Source organism: Squalius cephalus (genome assembly GCF_949319135.1).
Source record: "Squalius cephalus genome assembly, chromosome: 11".
Lineage (NCBI taxonomy): Eukaryota > Metazoa > Chordata > Actinopteri > Cypriniformes > Leuciscidae > Squalius > Squalius cephalus.
The window spans coordinates 35,033,495-35,048,132 of record NC_137132.1 but is presented as its reverse complement, the minus strand read 5'-3'; the positions used below and the strand labels follow the sequence as shown (position 1 = coordinate 35,048,132).

General features: G+C 36.1%; 1 protein-coding gene across 6 annotated transcripts in view; it reads left to right on the top strand.

The window, feature by feature from the left end:
• dock10 (dedicator of cytokinesis 10) overlaps positions 1-14,638 on the top strand; it is a 133,438-nt gene that overhangs the window by 108,160 nt on the left and 10,640 nt on the right. For 4 of the 6 annotated variants that reach the window (XM_079885596.1, XM_079885595.1, XM_079885594.1 and 1 more), the window contains 14 exons: positions 691-808; positions 1,209-1,330; positions 3,014-3,128; positions 3,262-3,328; positions 3,437-3,484; positions 5,072-5,173; positions 6,360-6,469; positions 6,687-6,802; positions 8,218-8,355; positions 9,468-9,650; positions 10,132-10,242; positions 12,680-12,895; positions 12,987-13,044; positions 13,681-13,779. In XM_079885596.1, coding sequence (XP_079741722.1) covers positions 691-808; positions 1,209-1,330; positions 3,014-3,128; positions 3,262-3,328; positions 3,437-3,484; positions 5,072-5,173; positions 6,360-6,469; positions 6,687-6,802; positions 8,218-8,355; positions 9,468-9,650; positions 10,132-10,242; positions 12,680-12,895; positions 12,987-13,044; positions 13,681-13,779 — 1,603 coding nt within the window. The remainder of the gene's footprint in view (positions 1-690; positions 809-1,208; positions 1,331-3,013; positions 3,129-3,261; positions 3,329-3,436; positions 3,485-5,071; positions 5,174-6,359; positions 6,470-6,686; positions 6,803-8,217; positions 8,356-9,467; positions 9,651-10,131; positions 10,243-12,679; positions 12,896-12,986; positions 13,045-13,680; positions 13,780-14,638) is intronic. The other 2 variants (XM_079885599.1, XM_079885598.1) reach the window with 2 other exon arrangements.

The following is a 14,638-nucleotide window of genomic DNA, read 5'->3' as shown; positions in this document are numbered from 1 at the left end:
ATATATGATATTATTCACACCAAATAATCGATTTCACACCAAACAAAAAGGGGGCAAAATGTTCCATTGCGGTATGGGACTTTTATGAGGAAGCTCAACAAAACAAAGGATTGTGCCAAAACACTTTTATTATGTTTGAAAGCACAGCTGCTTCAATGAATGTAATAATGAATTTAATTTAAATTCCATTCACACTGTCGCTCCTAGTGTGCCAGCTGTGTTGTTTTCTCATTGATATTTCAATCAAATATCTGTGGTAGTTTCCAATGTGAGTGCTTTGCATAATTTTTGTATAATTACTGCTTGTAGGGTTTTTATGTGGATCACAGTTTTTGTAAATTACCAATCAGCATGACAGGAGGCCTATATACACACAGCCCACTCACCTATGTTCACCTCACACTCGCCTGGTTACTCTCCTGACCAGAGATACAGTGTAAAAAGCTTTTAACTACAAATAAATGTGGATAATTTTTTTCTTTCACATTTAAGTCAATTTTGGGCAAATTCTTGAGTAAAATGTTGACACTGTCACATACAAATCCATAACCAAAATCCAAAATGTACCTGTCCTTTCACAGCCCAGATTGTATACACATAATCCATTAATCAGAATGAAATTTCATTTACTTCTCTCCCATTCCACACAATAATGTCCCTGATTGTTCAGTAATAAGATTTCTTTCACAGGGTTCCAGAGATGATCTCAATGTCGGTGTAGGTTTAGCAGGTCAGGTGACCCATGTCTTACGCCACGGGAACTCAATGGATGCGTCCTTCTCCAAGGAAGTACTCAACTCCATTACAGGTGTAGTGATGCTGTTAGACTGTGTTTGACCTGTGTTTCATAGATGTTGCCTTAATAGAGTACCCAAAAATGAGGGTTCTATTATTATTCACAGTACTCAAGGTTGTATCATTTCACCCTGTATGTTGTTGTATCATCGATGCCAAACACTGTCAGCTCTCACATGTGTAAGAACATGGCGCATCAGTTTGAATATGCAGGCAAGAGAAGGGAACATTTTCAGGATTTTGGTCTATTCCTCACACAAAGCTATTATGCTTTCAGAATATTTTGAATATATCACTACTTTTATGGTGTTTTTTGGTCCTTTTTGGAGCTTGACAAACATGTTTGTTTTGTTTTAATGAACATCCTTTAATTCAAAATTCCTCTCTCACATGTACCCATTTTGCTTTCCCAGCCTTTTCTTCGTTGGCCGTATCAACAGCTAATAATGCAGACTCCCGAGGTTCTCTCATCAGCATCGAGTCGAACCCCAGCAACAGTGACCGCAACAGTGAGAAGATGGATGGATGTGAAAAGGTGTGTAACTACATGACTTTTTTGCAGAGTCTGTCACTGATTCATCTATATTAGGTGTAACTACAATGTCAGAAACATGCAAAAATGGTATCTGTGAGTGTGCAGCAGCACTGGGGCAGAACCCTCAAATGTTGAACCCTTTAATGTCGGTCAGAAACCCCGAAAAGGTCTGTATTCGCACCTAAGGGAGTGCTAAAACAACAGCGGATTTACTCGGTGACGAGCCGTTGTAAAGGGACAAGTTTTGCACGTTTTATTCTAGTCCACCCATAGAGTTTCTAATGATGGATTTGGAAATTAAATGTTCTGGGCAATGTACTCAGTAAACAATTTAATTTAATTTACATATAGTCTTATGAAAAGTATTTTATTCACCTTTATTAAAATGAATCATATATATTATGAGTCAAATATGAATATGAATATTATGAATCAAAATATGATCTGGTCTTAGAGGAGCAAAGACCTGGTTTATCTTCAAACAAACCAAGTACAGAGAAGGGTTGGTTATAATGCAAGTATGTTTTAATCGTGCACCAGGTGCTCTGAACATGAGCCAGGGCAGGCACACACATTTCACTGCGCTTTCTCCAAATGAATGGAGCCTTTTCACAGACTGTGGTGACGTGTTTCCACAGTTATTAACATCGTAAATCTAGCTAAGTTTTATTTTAATTTGTACAAAAATTGTATATACTGTAAATCCATAACACTATACTTTGTGTTTTATTACCCTGGCAGTAAATGACAGAAACTGGTTAACACTGCTCATGTGTTTCTAATACAACAGCTGAGAGAGGGCTCGCAGATTTTCTTTCTCTCTTCTGACCAACATAATCAATCCCTTTTGGAAAGTCATAGAAAAACTATTACCATTGATTTCTTCTTTTGCTATTAGGGCAAATGGGGAGGTAAAAATTATATATATGGTTGTATCTGTTCATCGCTATAGAAGTTTGCACAACTATGACGACTTCTGCTTCTGAGAACCCCAGAAACGTATCAGCTAAGATACTGCAAAATTTATTATCCTTACATCAACATCAATGAATAGGCATGTATGTGTATTTTTCTTTTTTGAGGAATTGCTCCTGTATTTATAACACCTAGTCCTGGCAGACTTGACTTCTGATAACGTTTTCTATAAATTATGTTGTCTGAAGTTTTGCCTAGGAATTCAGAATGATAAAGGATTGGCTTATCGTGGTTATAGTCATATGTGTAACATAAAACAGTCTAAATATGACATTCATTTCTTTACTCTTTATTCCGGCATGGGCTGCATGGCCCTGGCTGAGATCACAGAGTTACGGGTTGTAGTCTAACCAGCAGAATGGAAAGTACGGCACTTGCCACTGCCAATACACACACGACATGCTGCAAGAAAGACATGTTGCTGCTCTACAATACAGCATACATGACTTACAGTAGCAGATCTATACAGGTGGAGCTGGGGAAGGTGGAGGGTTTCTGAAAGCGCTCTGCAACTGCTACAGCAAATGCTGACCAAATATTTGAAGGTTGAGCAGCTCATTGGTTGCTGATACAGAGGGAACCAATCATCTGTTCCCTATAGAGAATGATGTGATTGCAAGCAGATCAGCTTTCCCATCTAGAGTTTCATGATGTGAACTTTGACTCTGACTATTATAACAATAGAATGATTGTGATCGCTGTTTTCAGGTTGCCAGGCCCCAGTCTCTAATTGGATTTGGTTCACGCTTTGACAAACTGGATCAAGCGGAGACCAGAAGTCTGCTCATATGCTTCCTGCACATTATGAAGACCATTTCAGAGGGTGAGACTCCTGAAACACCAAACCTTGATAGATGATGTCTATTGCACATATTAAAATCCCATACAGTAGCATCTGTAATGGCCTGTGACATATTTTATAATGTTCTGAGGATGATTTGCTCTCTGTGTTGCAGAGGTGATGGTTTCATACTGGCATCGAGCGATTCCCCAGGAGATCAGTGATTTCTTCAATATCCTGGAGTAAGTGACTCTTTTCATAAAGACCAATAAATGGATGAACTTCAAGAGAGAAATGGAAGAGAAGTCACTGTGTGTTTCCGCTGTTTTACGTATTTCTCTTTTAAACAGACTATGTCTCCAACACTTCCGGTTCCTTGGAAAGCGCCACATCGCCAGGTAAGATCTCTCCTCGATCAGAAGTGTTTTACGTGTGCTGCAGTAAATCTACATGAATGTAGGAGTCATCTTTTCTTTTCTCTTCTTTCTGTCAATGATTGCGTATATATGTGCACATACGAGAGGACTGCGATGACTGTTTTTCTTCTCATCCTTTGTTCTTTGATATAATATTCAGTAACAAAACACATTTTTGAAGAAGTCACTCTCTTTTATGCTTCCAAGTTGTTTGCTACTATAAGTTTAATATTTTAACTTCATGTTTTATGCATGACTGTTTTTAAAACTTCATTGAAGTTTAATTGGAAAAATGAACAAATGTCACTTTTGTAACCTGATCCTAGCATAACATGATCAGTCAAAAAATGATCATTGCAATTAGAATGCAGAGTCTTAATATTTCTGATTAATTTTGTCTCATAATTTGTTTTAAACTTTTCAAAATCATGAAAGTTTTTTTTTTTCAGGTTTAGATAAAAATTGTTCCTCTTCTTCAGTGGTTTTCAATCCTGGTCCTGGCGACTCACTGCTCTGTTTATTTTGTATAAGTGAATAAAAAGTGTGACAGTACTTGCTTGAAGTTCAGCACCGCTCTCTTGATCAGCTGCTTGTTTTGTACAGCGTTTGCACAAACTGTTTATAGCTCTACCTTCATAAAATAGGCTGTGTGACTTTATGACTTTGATTTTGGTTATGATATTATTTTGGTAACACTTTAGTTTAGGATCCAATTCTCACTATTGACTAGTTGTTTATTAGCATGCATGTTATATTGGCTGTTTATTAGTACTTATAAAGCTCATATTAATGCCTTATTCTGCATGACTATATTCCTATCCAACACCTGAACTTAACAACCTTACTAATTTTGAATAAGCAGTAATTCTGAGTTTATTGAGGTAAAAGTCATAGTTAATACTTAGTTAATAGTGAGAATTGAACCCTAAACTAAAGTGTGACCATGATTTTTAAAATCACTAAATCACTTACATAAAAGGCCAAATCAAACAATAAGAGCACCATAAAGTTACAACTGCATGATGTAACCACTTTTTGTGTGAATGCTGGACAGCTCTGATATGAGGAATATTTTAGCTCAGGTGTCTGAAATGTCCACTCAGTAAACCATAGGAAATATTGCTTATTACTATATAATGACTGCTGTAGTATATGAGTGAGTAGAAGCCTATAGTGTCTGACCTTGTTCTCATGAACGGAATTGATTCCCACTATTTTATCTGTGTTTGTGTTGAGTTTGAGTTTGCCTACTTGCTATTTCCATTGTTATATCATGTTTAATCTTACACGTCTCCCTCATCACACTCTCTGTTCCCATGTTTTCCTCTGTCTGGCTTCCACACATCAATTCACATTCTCATTGTAAGACACAGATAGTCATTCAGCAATCTCTAGACTGCTATCAAAAACCAGCATATCTAATATCACAATACAAACTTGACTTTTCCTGCTCTTAAACACTCCCCTAGAAGCTTGGCTTTGATTTTCTGTCTATAATGGCGTGAGCAGGATGGTTTTGGGATGAAGGTTGGCATTAACCCTGCTCTGATTGGCTGGTTGTGTGCGCAGGAAGCTAGCGGCCGCGGTTAAGCTGGCTCAGGCCACACAGAACAATGGCACCCTGAAGGGGTCTAACGTGTCCTACCAGTCTTCAGGGCTCCTACCCCAATGGTAAACACCTAACCGGTCTACACTGAGCTCCCCAAAATCACTTAACATGATGTGTGCAATGCATAGAACTAATAATTGCATTTCTTAGCTAAAAGATTTTAATCCTCACACATACAGTAGCCACACATTCACAAAGCATTTGTCCGTGTGGGTCCCACTTTATATTAGGTGTCTTTAACTATGTAACACGCCAAACAAATGTAAATGATATGGTTAGGTTTAAGGGTTGGTTATGGGGTAGAGGTCAAGAGTGTAATTATAGTGTAATAATTACATTATCAATTGCAATCATAAGTAAACATGTACAGTATGCACGCAATAAGTCAAGTCAAATCAAATTTATTTACATAACTCTTTTCACAATACACATTGTTTCAAAGCAGCTTTTGCAGCGATTGCTTATCTTCACAAAATGTAAACTATATTATCTCTGCTAAATGTGAATATAAGGCATAAAGATATTAAGTTGGATATATGACTATATCCAATAAAGATATTAAGTTGGATATATGTGAATATATCCAATAAAGTTGGATATATGTGTGTCTCAACTGGTTGATTAAGCAGTTGAGACACACATATATCCAACTTTATATAAAGAGCTGGGCAATAAAATAGTTGCATTTTCTGACAAAAAAAAAAAAAAAATCAGGCAGTGGGGATTTGCTATGTATTATATATTGTTTTTTTGTGAGTGTACTTTATGTTTGCGAATAAAGTTGGATGTTATATATATCCAGCTTTATATATAGAAAATAAGTGAATTATGATTCCTTTAAATGTTACTAAATAGTACTTAAAGACACTTCATATAAAGTGGTTCCGTCCTGTGTAAATATCATAGTTCATCATGTCTTTTCACAGATGTCTTCAGTGTGGGAATCATGTGTGTCTGTATCCAGCGAGCCCCTCTCATTCAACTCCTGATATACTCCATATTTCTGTGTTGTTGTGTTTAATTTTTAGATAAAATGTTTTAAAACTGCACAGGTATTCACAGTTTACTGAGAGCCAAATTTTCAAGATACTCTTGAACGTCTGTAAACACTGAAAGAAACAGCCAAGAAAGTGTAGAAATAGAGGGAGAAATGATTATTTTTTCTCCGCTATTGTCATGACAAGTCTAGATTCTGTTATTGCTGTTACTGTCACTCCTCTGTTTAACCCTGAATGCTGTTGTTCCCAGGATTGTGTCCGCTCCGGATGGGCACAGACACGCGCGCTCCCAGACCATGCCCATTATCAGGGGGAAGAATGCCCTCGCAAACCCCAAACTGCTGCATATGATGGAGACAGGTACAAAACACTCAATACACCTGAACCACTGAACAGCCATTCTGCTGTGTGTTTCAGATAAATATGGTCAACTTTGAATCATGGAATTGACCATGAATATTTATTTAACATAATACTGTGGCTCAGAGTAGATGGCAATGCATATGATCTGGACATGTTTTTAAAGTGAGGTTTTCAGATTTCATGAGAAATTTAAACAACTGTAATGTGTGTTTAGATGGAAATGCTCCTGACGGAGAAACCGTCAACCCTACAGACATCGAGGCTAACCTTTCTACTGAAGTAGCCCTGACCGTGCTGGACGTTCTGGACCTGTTTGTTCACCATCACAAGGTATAGACATAACCTTTAATGACATCCCAAAATACACTCTGTCTGAACATAAAAAAAAAAAAAAATCTTACTTAGTATTTTTGTCTTGTTTCCAGTCCAATTGTCTAAAAATTCTTAAATCAAGAAGCATTTATTAGATAAGTAAAATGACATGATATTATATCTTGTTTTCTAAAGAAAAAAACAACAACTTTATTTTCAACAATATTCAACAATTAATTGAGTTTTTTTTTTTGCTTAAAACAAGCAAGATTATCTGCCAATGGTGTAAGAAAAATAATCTTATTCAAATGGAAAACAAGCCAAACCTCGCTTAGCTTTGATTTTTCTTTCAGAAAAAAATAAAATAAAAAATCTTACGTCATTTTACTTCTCTCCTTCTTGATTTAAGAATTTTTCGATATTTGGACTGGAAACAAGACAAAAATACTAAGTAAGAAAAGCATGTTTTGCAGTAAGTATGTGCATTGGGATTTGTGCTTGATGATTTACTTAAAAACTCCTAATATCAAAAAAAAAAAAAAAAAAATAGTCAAAAAATACTATGCGAATATGTGTGCACAAAGAGGAACACAGGAAGAAATTATATTAAAATATTTAATTATTTCCATATGGATCAATGTCAAGTGAAGATGTCTAAGAATGAATAAAGAGGAGAACATCTTTGTGAAATATTTTAAAATACAAGGCAGTTTAATAAATAAAATGTACATTTTCTACAATTTTATTTTAAGACTATACAATTGCCAGGTAATGTAACATTTAAATAATAAATACTACTTAATTTCCAACATATTTTTCAATTTTTTTTTTTTTTTTTTGGAATATCAAATAGTTTTTTCAGTTTCTGTTTCAGTCACAAAATGTGCCCTTCTTTAGTCGGATATTAAAAGAAGGATTTAAAAAATGATGACTGTCTAAAGATGTTTCCTCCATTATATCTTTTTCTTCTCACTTGACAACAAACTGCTTACCTGCACTGACTTTGATCGGGTGGACAAAAGTACTTCAAACACTTTCCCAACAATAACATTTCCAAGCAAAATGACTTAACAGCTTACCGTTTTTATGAAATAATGACTCAAGATTATGTCAAAGCTGCATATGCCAACATTAACTTATGTTCAATGTCAATTTTGATATAAATTAAAGATGCTACTAAATGTCTTAACACTGTCCTATTTGCAATGTGATGGATTGCGAAACTATTCTATTAAGTGTTTAGGCCAAAAATCAAATCCATTAAAATCACTGCAGAATTCACAGTCGTGTTTGCCAGTATAATCAATGTAAATACTATTTAGGAAACAATCAATATGTGATGCAGCCATTCTGTGACTGTTTATCTGGTTGTAAAGACATTGTGTGTGTTTCCTCTAAGATGACTAACTCCTGCTCCTTCTCTTCTTCTACAGAAACAGCTCCAGCACGATGAAGGGCAAAACTCGTTGATGAAGAAAGTGTTTGACACGTACCTGCTGTTCTTCCAGATCAACCAGTCCACCACCACCCTCAGACACGTTTTCACTGCCCTGCGCCTCTTCATTCAGAAGGTTGAACCCTTTCTCTACATATATCTTCAAATTTAAGCAACTTGCAATTCAATTTTATTTAATTTTTTTGGCAGATGCAAGGAATTATTGGGTGCATTACAATTATAAAGTAGAGCATTTCTGTGCCCTACTCACTCTGAAGGGCAGAGCACTTAAAGTTAAGCAATTGTGTCCCATAGTGTAGCAATTTAGGACAATTGATGGAAGCTTCTAAATGTAAATGTAAGTTATCACATCAAAAGGAATTATTCTATTTACACGTATACAAGCTCATGTGTATTTCACTTCAATCCAAAGTTCAAGTTTTAGTGAATTCCAACCTGCAAATTCATATCACAAGAAGACTTGTGACCAGTAGAAAATGAATACAGCATGCCGTATTGTAGTGTTGCAGTAAAGTGGATTTACATTTTTTTTGTATTATATTTAGATTTTTTTTTTAAAGGCACCACAGAGTGTGACGTTATAGGACAACCATTGCAGAGTCTGTAGAAATGTTGTATGCTCAAACTAAAAAATGCTATGTTGGCTTTAATTAACTTTTTTTATGTTAACAGGTCCCACGTAACTAGGTTACGTTGGATTTATGTAACATTATTTATTTCATTTAACTTAAGTTAATTACATAAGGTTAATCCAATGCCGTTTAGTTGAATAAGGTTAACAAGGTCAACAAGGAATAAGGTCTTAATTTTGTCCAAAACAATTAAGTTAATTAAGTTCAATTATCCTAAAATTAATATTTTTACATTCAACCAAAACAAATAATCCAGTTTATTATTTGTTTTGGTTGAATGTAAAAATATGAATTTTAGGATAATTGAACTTAATTAACTTAATTGTTTTGGACAAAATTAAGACTGTTAACCTTATTCAACTAAACGGCATTGGACCCTGCGCACTGTGTACAGAAAGTAAAACTGATCACATTTAGCAGACAAACATTGTAGGTTTGAACCCGTGGTGCTCAATCCTGCTACTGGAAATGTATCTTCATACCTAAATGTACTTTATTAACATTCCTAATCAAACGCACCTGAACTAGCTGAGAGAACACCCTGTGGATCTCTGTGCTGATCTCGGCCTCTTCTTCACGTGCTCTTCCTCTTCAGTTCCCGTCCACGTTCTTCCAGGGCAAAGCGGATATGTGTGGCAGCCTGTGTTACGAGATCCTGAAGTGTTGCAGTCATCGCTCCAGCTCCACACAGACCGAAGCTGCTGCGCTGCTCTACTTCCTCATGAGGAGGAACTTCGACTTCACCAAGGGCAAGTGCATCGTCCGCTCACACCTGCAGGTAATCTTCGCTTACACTTTATTTCGATAGTCCACTTTAGACATTCTACTAACTATAAGTAACTTTGCAACTAACTCTCATTAGAGTATTAGTAGACTGTAGTAGACTGATGGTTGTGGTTATGGTTAGGGTTCGGGTTAGGAGAATAAGTTAACTTGTAGTTGCCAAGTTACTTATAGTCAGTAGAATATCTGTTGGGGAGCATCACAATAAAGAGTTAGCAGATATTAATCAGATAATACTCTAATGACGGTTAGTTGACATGTACTTGCAAAGTTACTTAAATTTAGTAGAATGTGTAAAGTGGACTATTGAAATAAAGTGTAACCATCTTCTGTTATTTTGGTATGTGAGTGCATTTAGTGTAGATATATGTGTTCAGACAACTGACAGCTGAACATCTGAGGTGGCTCTCTGGCTGGTTTGGGGATTTGGGGAATGTGAGAGACCGATGTGTATTGTGTGGTTTCTTCTCCTCCAGGTGATTAAAGCTGTGAGTCAGCTGATCGCTGATGTAGGAATCGGTGGTTCACGCTTCCAGCAGTCTCTGGCCATCATCAACAACTTCGCCAATGGAGACACGCCACTTAAAGTGAGAGTTTTGCAAAAATAACACTTTAAAGCTGCAGTGTGTAATGTCTGCGCCGCCAAACAGAACTGTTCAAACCACAAAATCAAACTATGAGTTTGTTTGTCTCTGCATATTAAGCTGGGATAGGCCTTGTTAGCGGCCAATGTTAACTGGTAACAGATTGGACACTGTACACATAATCAGCATGAGGCAGAAGACATGCTCCAAGTTTTTTTTTTTTCTCCAAGCATAGTTTTGTTGTGAGCTACAAATGAATTCAGCAGAAAATATGGTTAAAATGCACTGAAAACTTGCAAGTTTAGTATGAAGTGGCAGGCACACAACAGATTTATAAAGAAGACTTTGTGACAATAAAGTTTGTAATAGTCCTCAATTGCTCACTCCTGATAACATTTTAATGGTGGCCATTACCAAAGGACATATTCGGGGAAGCCACTGTGTTCTGTGTAGAGCTGCGGTTTTACACAATTATACTTAAGCAATTTTACGAAGATAAATATTACTTTTCAAAGACCCGAATGTTCATGTTAGGTATCGTTCTTTTCCATAGAATGTAATCTTGTGCTGTCATCTAAAAATTACAATAAAATAGCAGCATAAAAGTAGTCCACAGTGTTAATGTACTCAGTGTTGGGGACATTTTTCAGTAGCTTGACAGGAGCTCAGTTGCTTTTAAAACACTCTAGCTGACTACTTTTTACAGTTAGTAGCGTTGTAAGCGCAACCAAAAGCTACACACCATTTTGGGTTTTGACGAACCTGCAATGTATTGAAGCAGCAGTTTCTTCTTCAAACTAGATCACAAGCTAGAATTGTGCTTTACTGCCATCTACTGTTATATCACTTCTCTTGTGGCTTTACGGTTCACTGAGAAGAGATCGTCTGATGATTACTTAAAGGATGAGTAATAGCCATTTTAAATTGATGTTTTATGGCACTCTATATTAAATGTCTATTTCTGTTTTAATTACGATGATGAATCTGTGTTTCTCATTAATTACATAGATAAATCTGTCTGCCCACAATTTTATATTGGGAGCATCACAATAAAGTGATAGCAGATATTAAGCAGACAGTCTACTAATACTCTAATGAGAGCTAGTTGACATGTAGTTGCAGAGTTACTTATAGTCAACAGAACGTCAAAAGGGACCATCAAAATAAAGTGTTACAGAGTATTGTGTGTCGGCTATCTTTGGATAGTTTACACAATAAAACAATAGGCTAATCTTTGAAATCACAGTTGTATTGTATTATATTGTTTTTAACCCCAAATATTTATTAACAATGATTCAGTTATTTGTAATATACAATATCCTTGTAAAATATATCTAAGTAGTTTCAATGTAGCTAGTTACATTTTGATAGTAACTTGTAGTGTCGCTAACTACTTTTTTGGAAGGGTGGCTTGACTGTATCTTAACTACTTTAACTTATGAGTAGCTTGTCAAACTACAGTTTCAGAGTAGCTTCCCCAACACTGAATGTAATAAATTCCTGTATATTAATGTTCCCTTTTAGTCTTCTGCATTTGTTCAAATATGGCACCTCAAGACATGTCACCCCAATGAAGTTTGATGTCACTGAAATAAATTACCTTGAGGAGCCATATTTAACCTTCATCCTTCACTCGCACTTTGTAACGCATCTTTCCCTCGCGGGTCAAAATGACCCAAAGCCCTAAAATTATTTATTTTTATTTTTTTTCATTTTGATAATATTTTTTTCTATTTTTAATGCAATTTCTTTGAGATTTATTTTTATTTTATTTTTTATTTACCTTTAAATTACTAGATTTGATCAATAAATAACAAATAAATAGTCATTTAAGCACATTCCTCACATTTTTTCAACTTAAATTCAACATAAGTCACAATTTCATGCAGAACTTTTAATTCAGCTCAAAATATCTTACATTGGGTGTCTTTGACGACCTCTTGTGGGAAAAAAATATATAACATGATATTTCATGACTCTTGCCACTAGATGGCCTTATAGCTCTATATGGAGCAAATGAGCTGTTCTGCTGGGTGCTAAAGTCAGTTTCTTCAGGATGCATTCAGATACACATGTACATTATACAATAATATTTTGGTAACGTTTTAGGTTTAACGTCTAAGGGGGTCAAATTGACCCACAAGGGAAGGATTTGTTACTTTTTTAAATTTCAAACACAAAACTCCTCGAATCCATTAAAAAAAAATGTGTTGAGTGTATTCATGGTTCAAGTGCAACAAAAGTCCTAGGGTCTTGGACCCCTCTGATGAACACTCAATTTTTAAACATTTTTAATGACCTGAGGGAAGGATGAGTAAATGTATTCAAACAGGATTTAGAGCAACGACATAGGAGATTTTCAGTCATAGAAGACAAGAACAGCTCAAATCCATGACCTAGTATTATAACATTAAACAATAGTTATTTTGCCTTCTTCCAGAACACAACATTCCCGGCTGAGGTGAAGGACCTGACCAAGAGGATACGCACGGTCCTAATGGCAACCTCGCAAATGAAAGAGCATGAAAAGGACCCGGAGATGTTGGTGGACCTGCAGTACAGTCTGGCCAACTCCTACGCCAGCACACCTGAGCTCAGGCGCACCTGGCTGGAGAGCATGGCCAAGATCCATGTTAGAAACGGAGACCTGTCTGAGGTCAAAATCAGAGGATAAAGAAGTTTATATGAACTTTAGTATTAGGACGTTTATGTGAAATTGTAAAAACTGTTTTCCTTGTCCACTTCAGGCGGCCATGTGCTACATCCACATCTCAGCACTTATAGCAGAGTCTCTGAGGAGGAGAGGTGAGCACCTCAGTATTTAAGAGATGCATGCTTATGTCAATGTGATAGTTTCTCTCTCTCTTTTTTTTTTTTTTGTAACACAGCATAAATAACCTCCCTATTAAGCTTTCTTTTGACATGCTCCTTGATCATTGCTGCTCAGATGTTGTTGTTTTTTTCAGTGCTGTACTTCATAATGAATGAAAAATGCTGCTAGCTGCTTTCTGCTTTATTCCTTATACTGTGAGTTTCTGTGGCCTTGTCATTAGATGCGTTCTCTTTGCTCTGGCTCTTGCATGTGCATGCTGGCATGAGTGTGAGTTTACACTAGATGCATGCTGGAGCACTCGCCTTCGTTCTGAGTTTGAGATAGGGGTGGGCAGTATGACTAAAATCCTATTCAAATATGACTAATTGAATATAATGGTAACAGCATCTATATATAGTTATTTTTGCTGGAAATTTAGTGAATGGCTTTTTTTTTTTTTTTTTTTTTATAATTCAAGTGCTACTTCTTATCATTTCGTCATTCTTAACAATATAGCTAAATGTCTTGGAACGGACTCTTCTACCCTTGCATACGGTGTACTGTCATACTGCCCAGCCCTAGGTTGCAAGTAAACCTGTGTTAAACCTGATGCCACTCTGCAATCACAGGTTACTGGAAGTCTGAGAAGGGTCGGATCCCAAGTGTGAGCAAAGAGGGAGCCTGTGTAATTAACTGTAGCCCCTTACTAACTCCCCAAGATGGAGAATGTGAGTTCACCTCCGCCTGCCCCGACCTGCAGTATTCTTGACCCCTTCAGTGGTCCCAATGTTTCTTACGATTTAAACTAAAACATTTACTTATCATAGAGCTACCTCTGTGCTTCTTCAGCTTAGTTTACCCTGATCAGTTTTGTTTGTGTAGCACTTTTCACAGTACATACTGTTTCATGACAGCTTTACAGAAAACAATGCCCCAGTAAGCGAACCAAATGGTATAACAAATTCCTTAAAATGTTTAGGTAAAATATCTAACTGAGCAGCGAGGATGCAAAGCTTAGGTTTTGGATAGGAATAACTAAGATATTTATACCTGTCCAAAACCTAAGCTTTGCTTCCTTGCTGCTCAGTTAGTTTGTGTACACTACAAAAATCTTTTTCAGAATTTGTATCTTGTTTTCTGTGGTATTCTGAGATATTCTTAAATCTTCAATACTGTGCAAAAGACTAATATGAAGTTTCCAGATGTTCTTATGAAGCATTCAATGTGCCTATAAGACTTTTGCACAGTATTGTACAAAGACTTATTTTCAGAGAAATCTAACATAAACCTTGCGGCATAAACCTACATTTGCTAGATTTACAGTGAAAATATTGTATTTTATTGTATGTATGTTGCTGCTTAACTAAATTCATCCTGTTCGAAGGATGTTTATATTTTTTAACAGTAAAAGCAAAAAGCAAGGCAAACATCTTTGTAAAGAAAACTATTTTTGCTGAGTATGAAAGGTAAACTATTCAGTCAGCCTCTTAACACGGCAAAAAAATCAATGTTAGTAGTATTTAGTAATGGTAATAGTACTACCAGTGAAGGCAGCATATGTCAGCTTGTTTTATTATTATTATTATT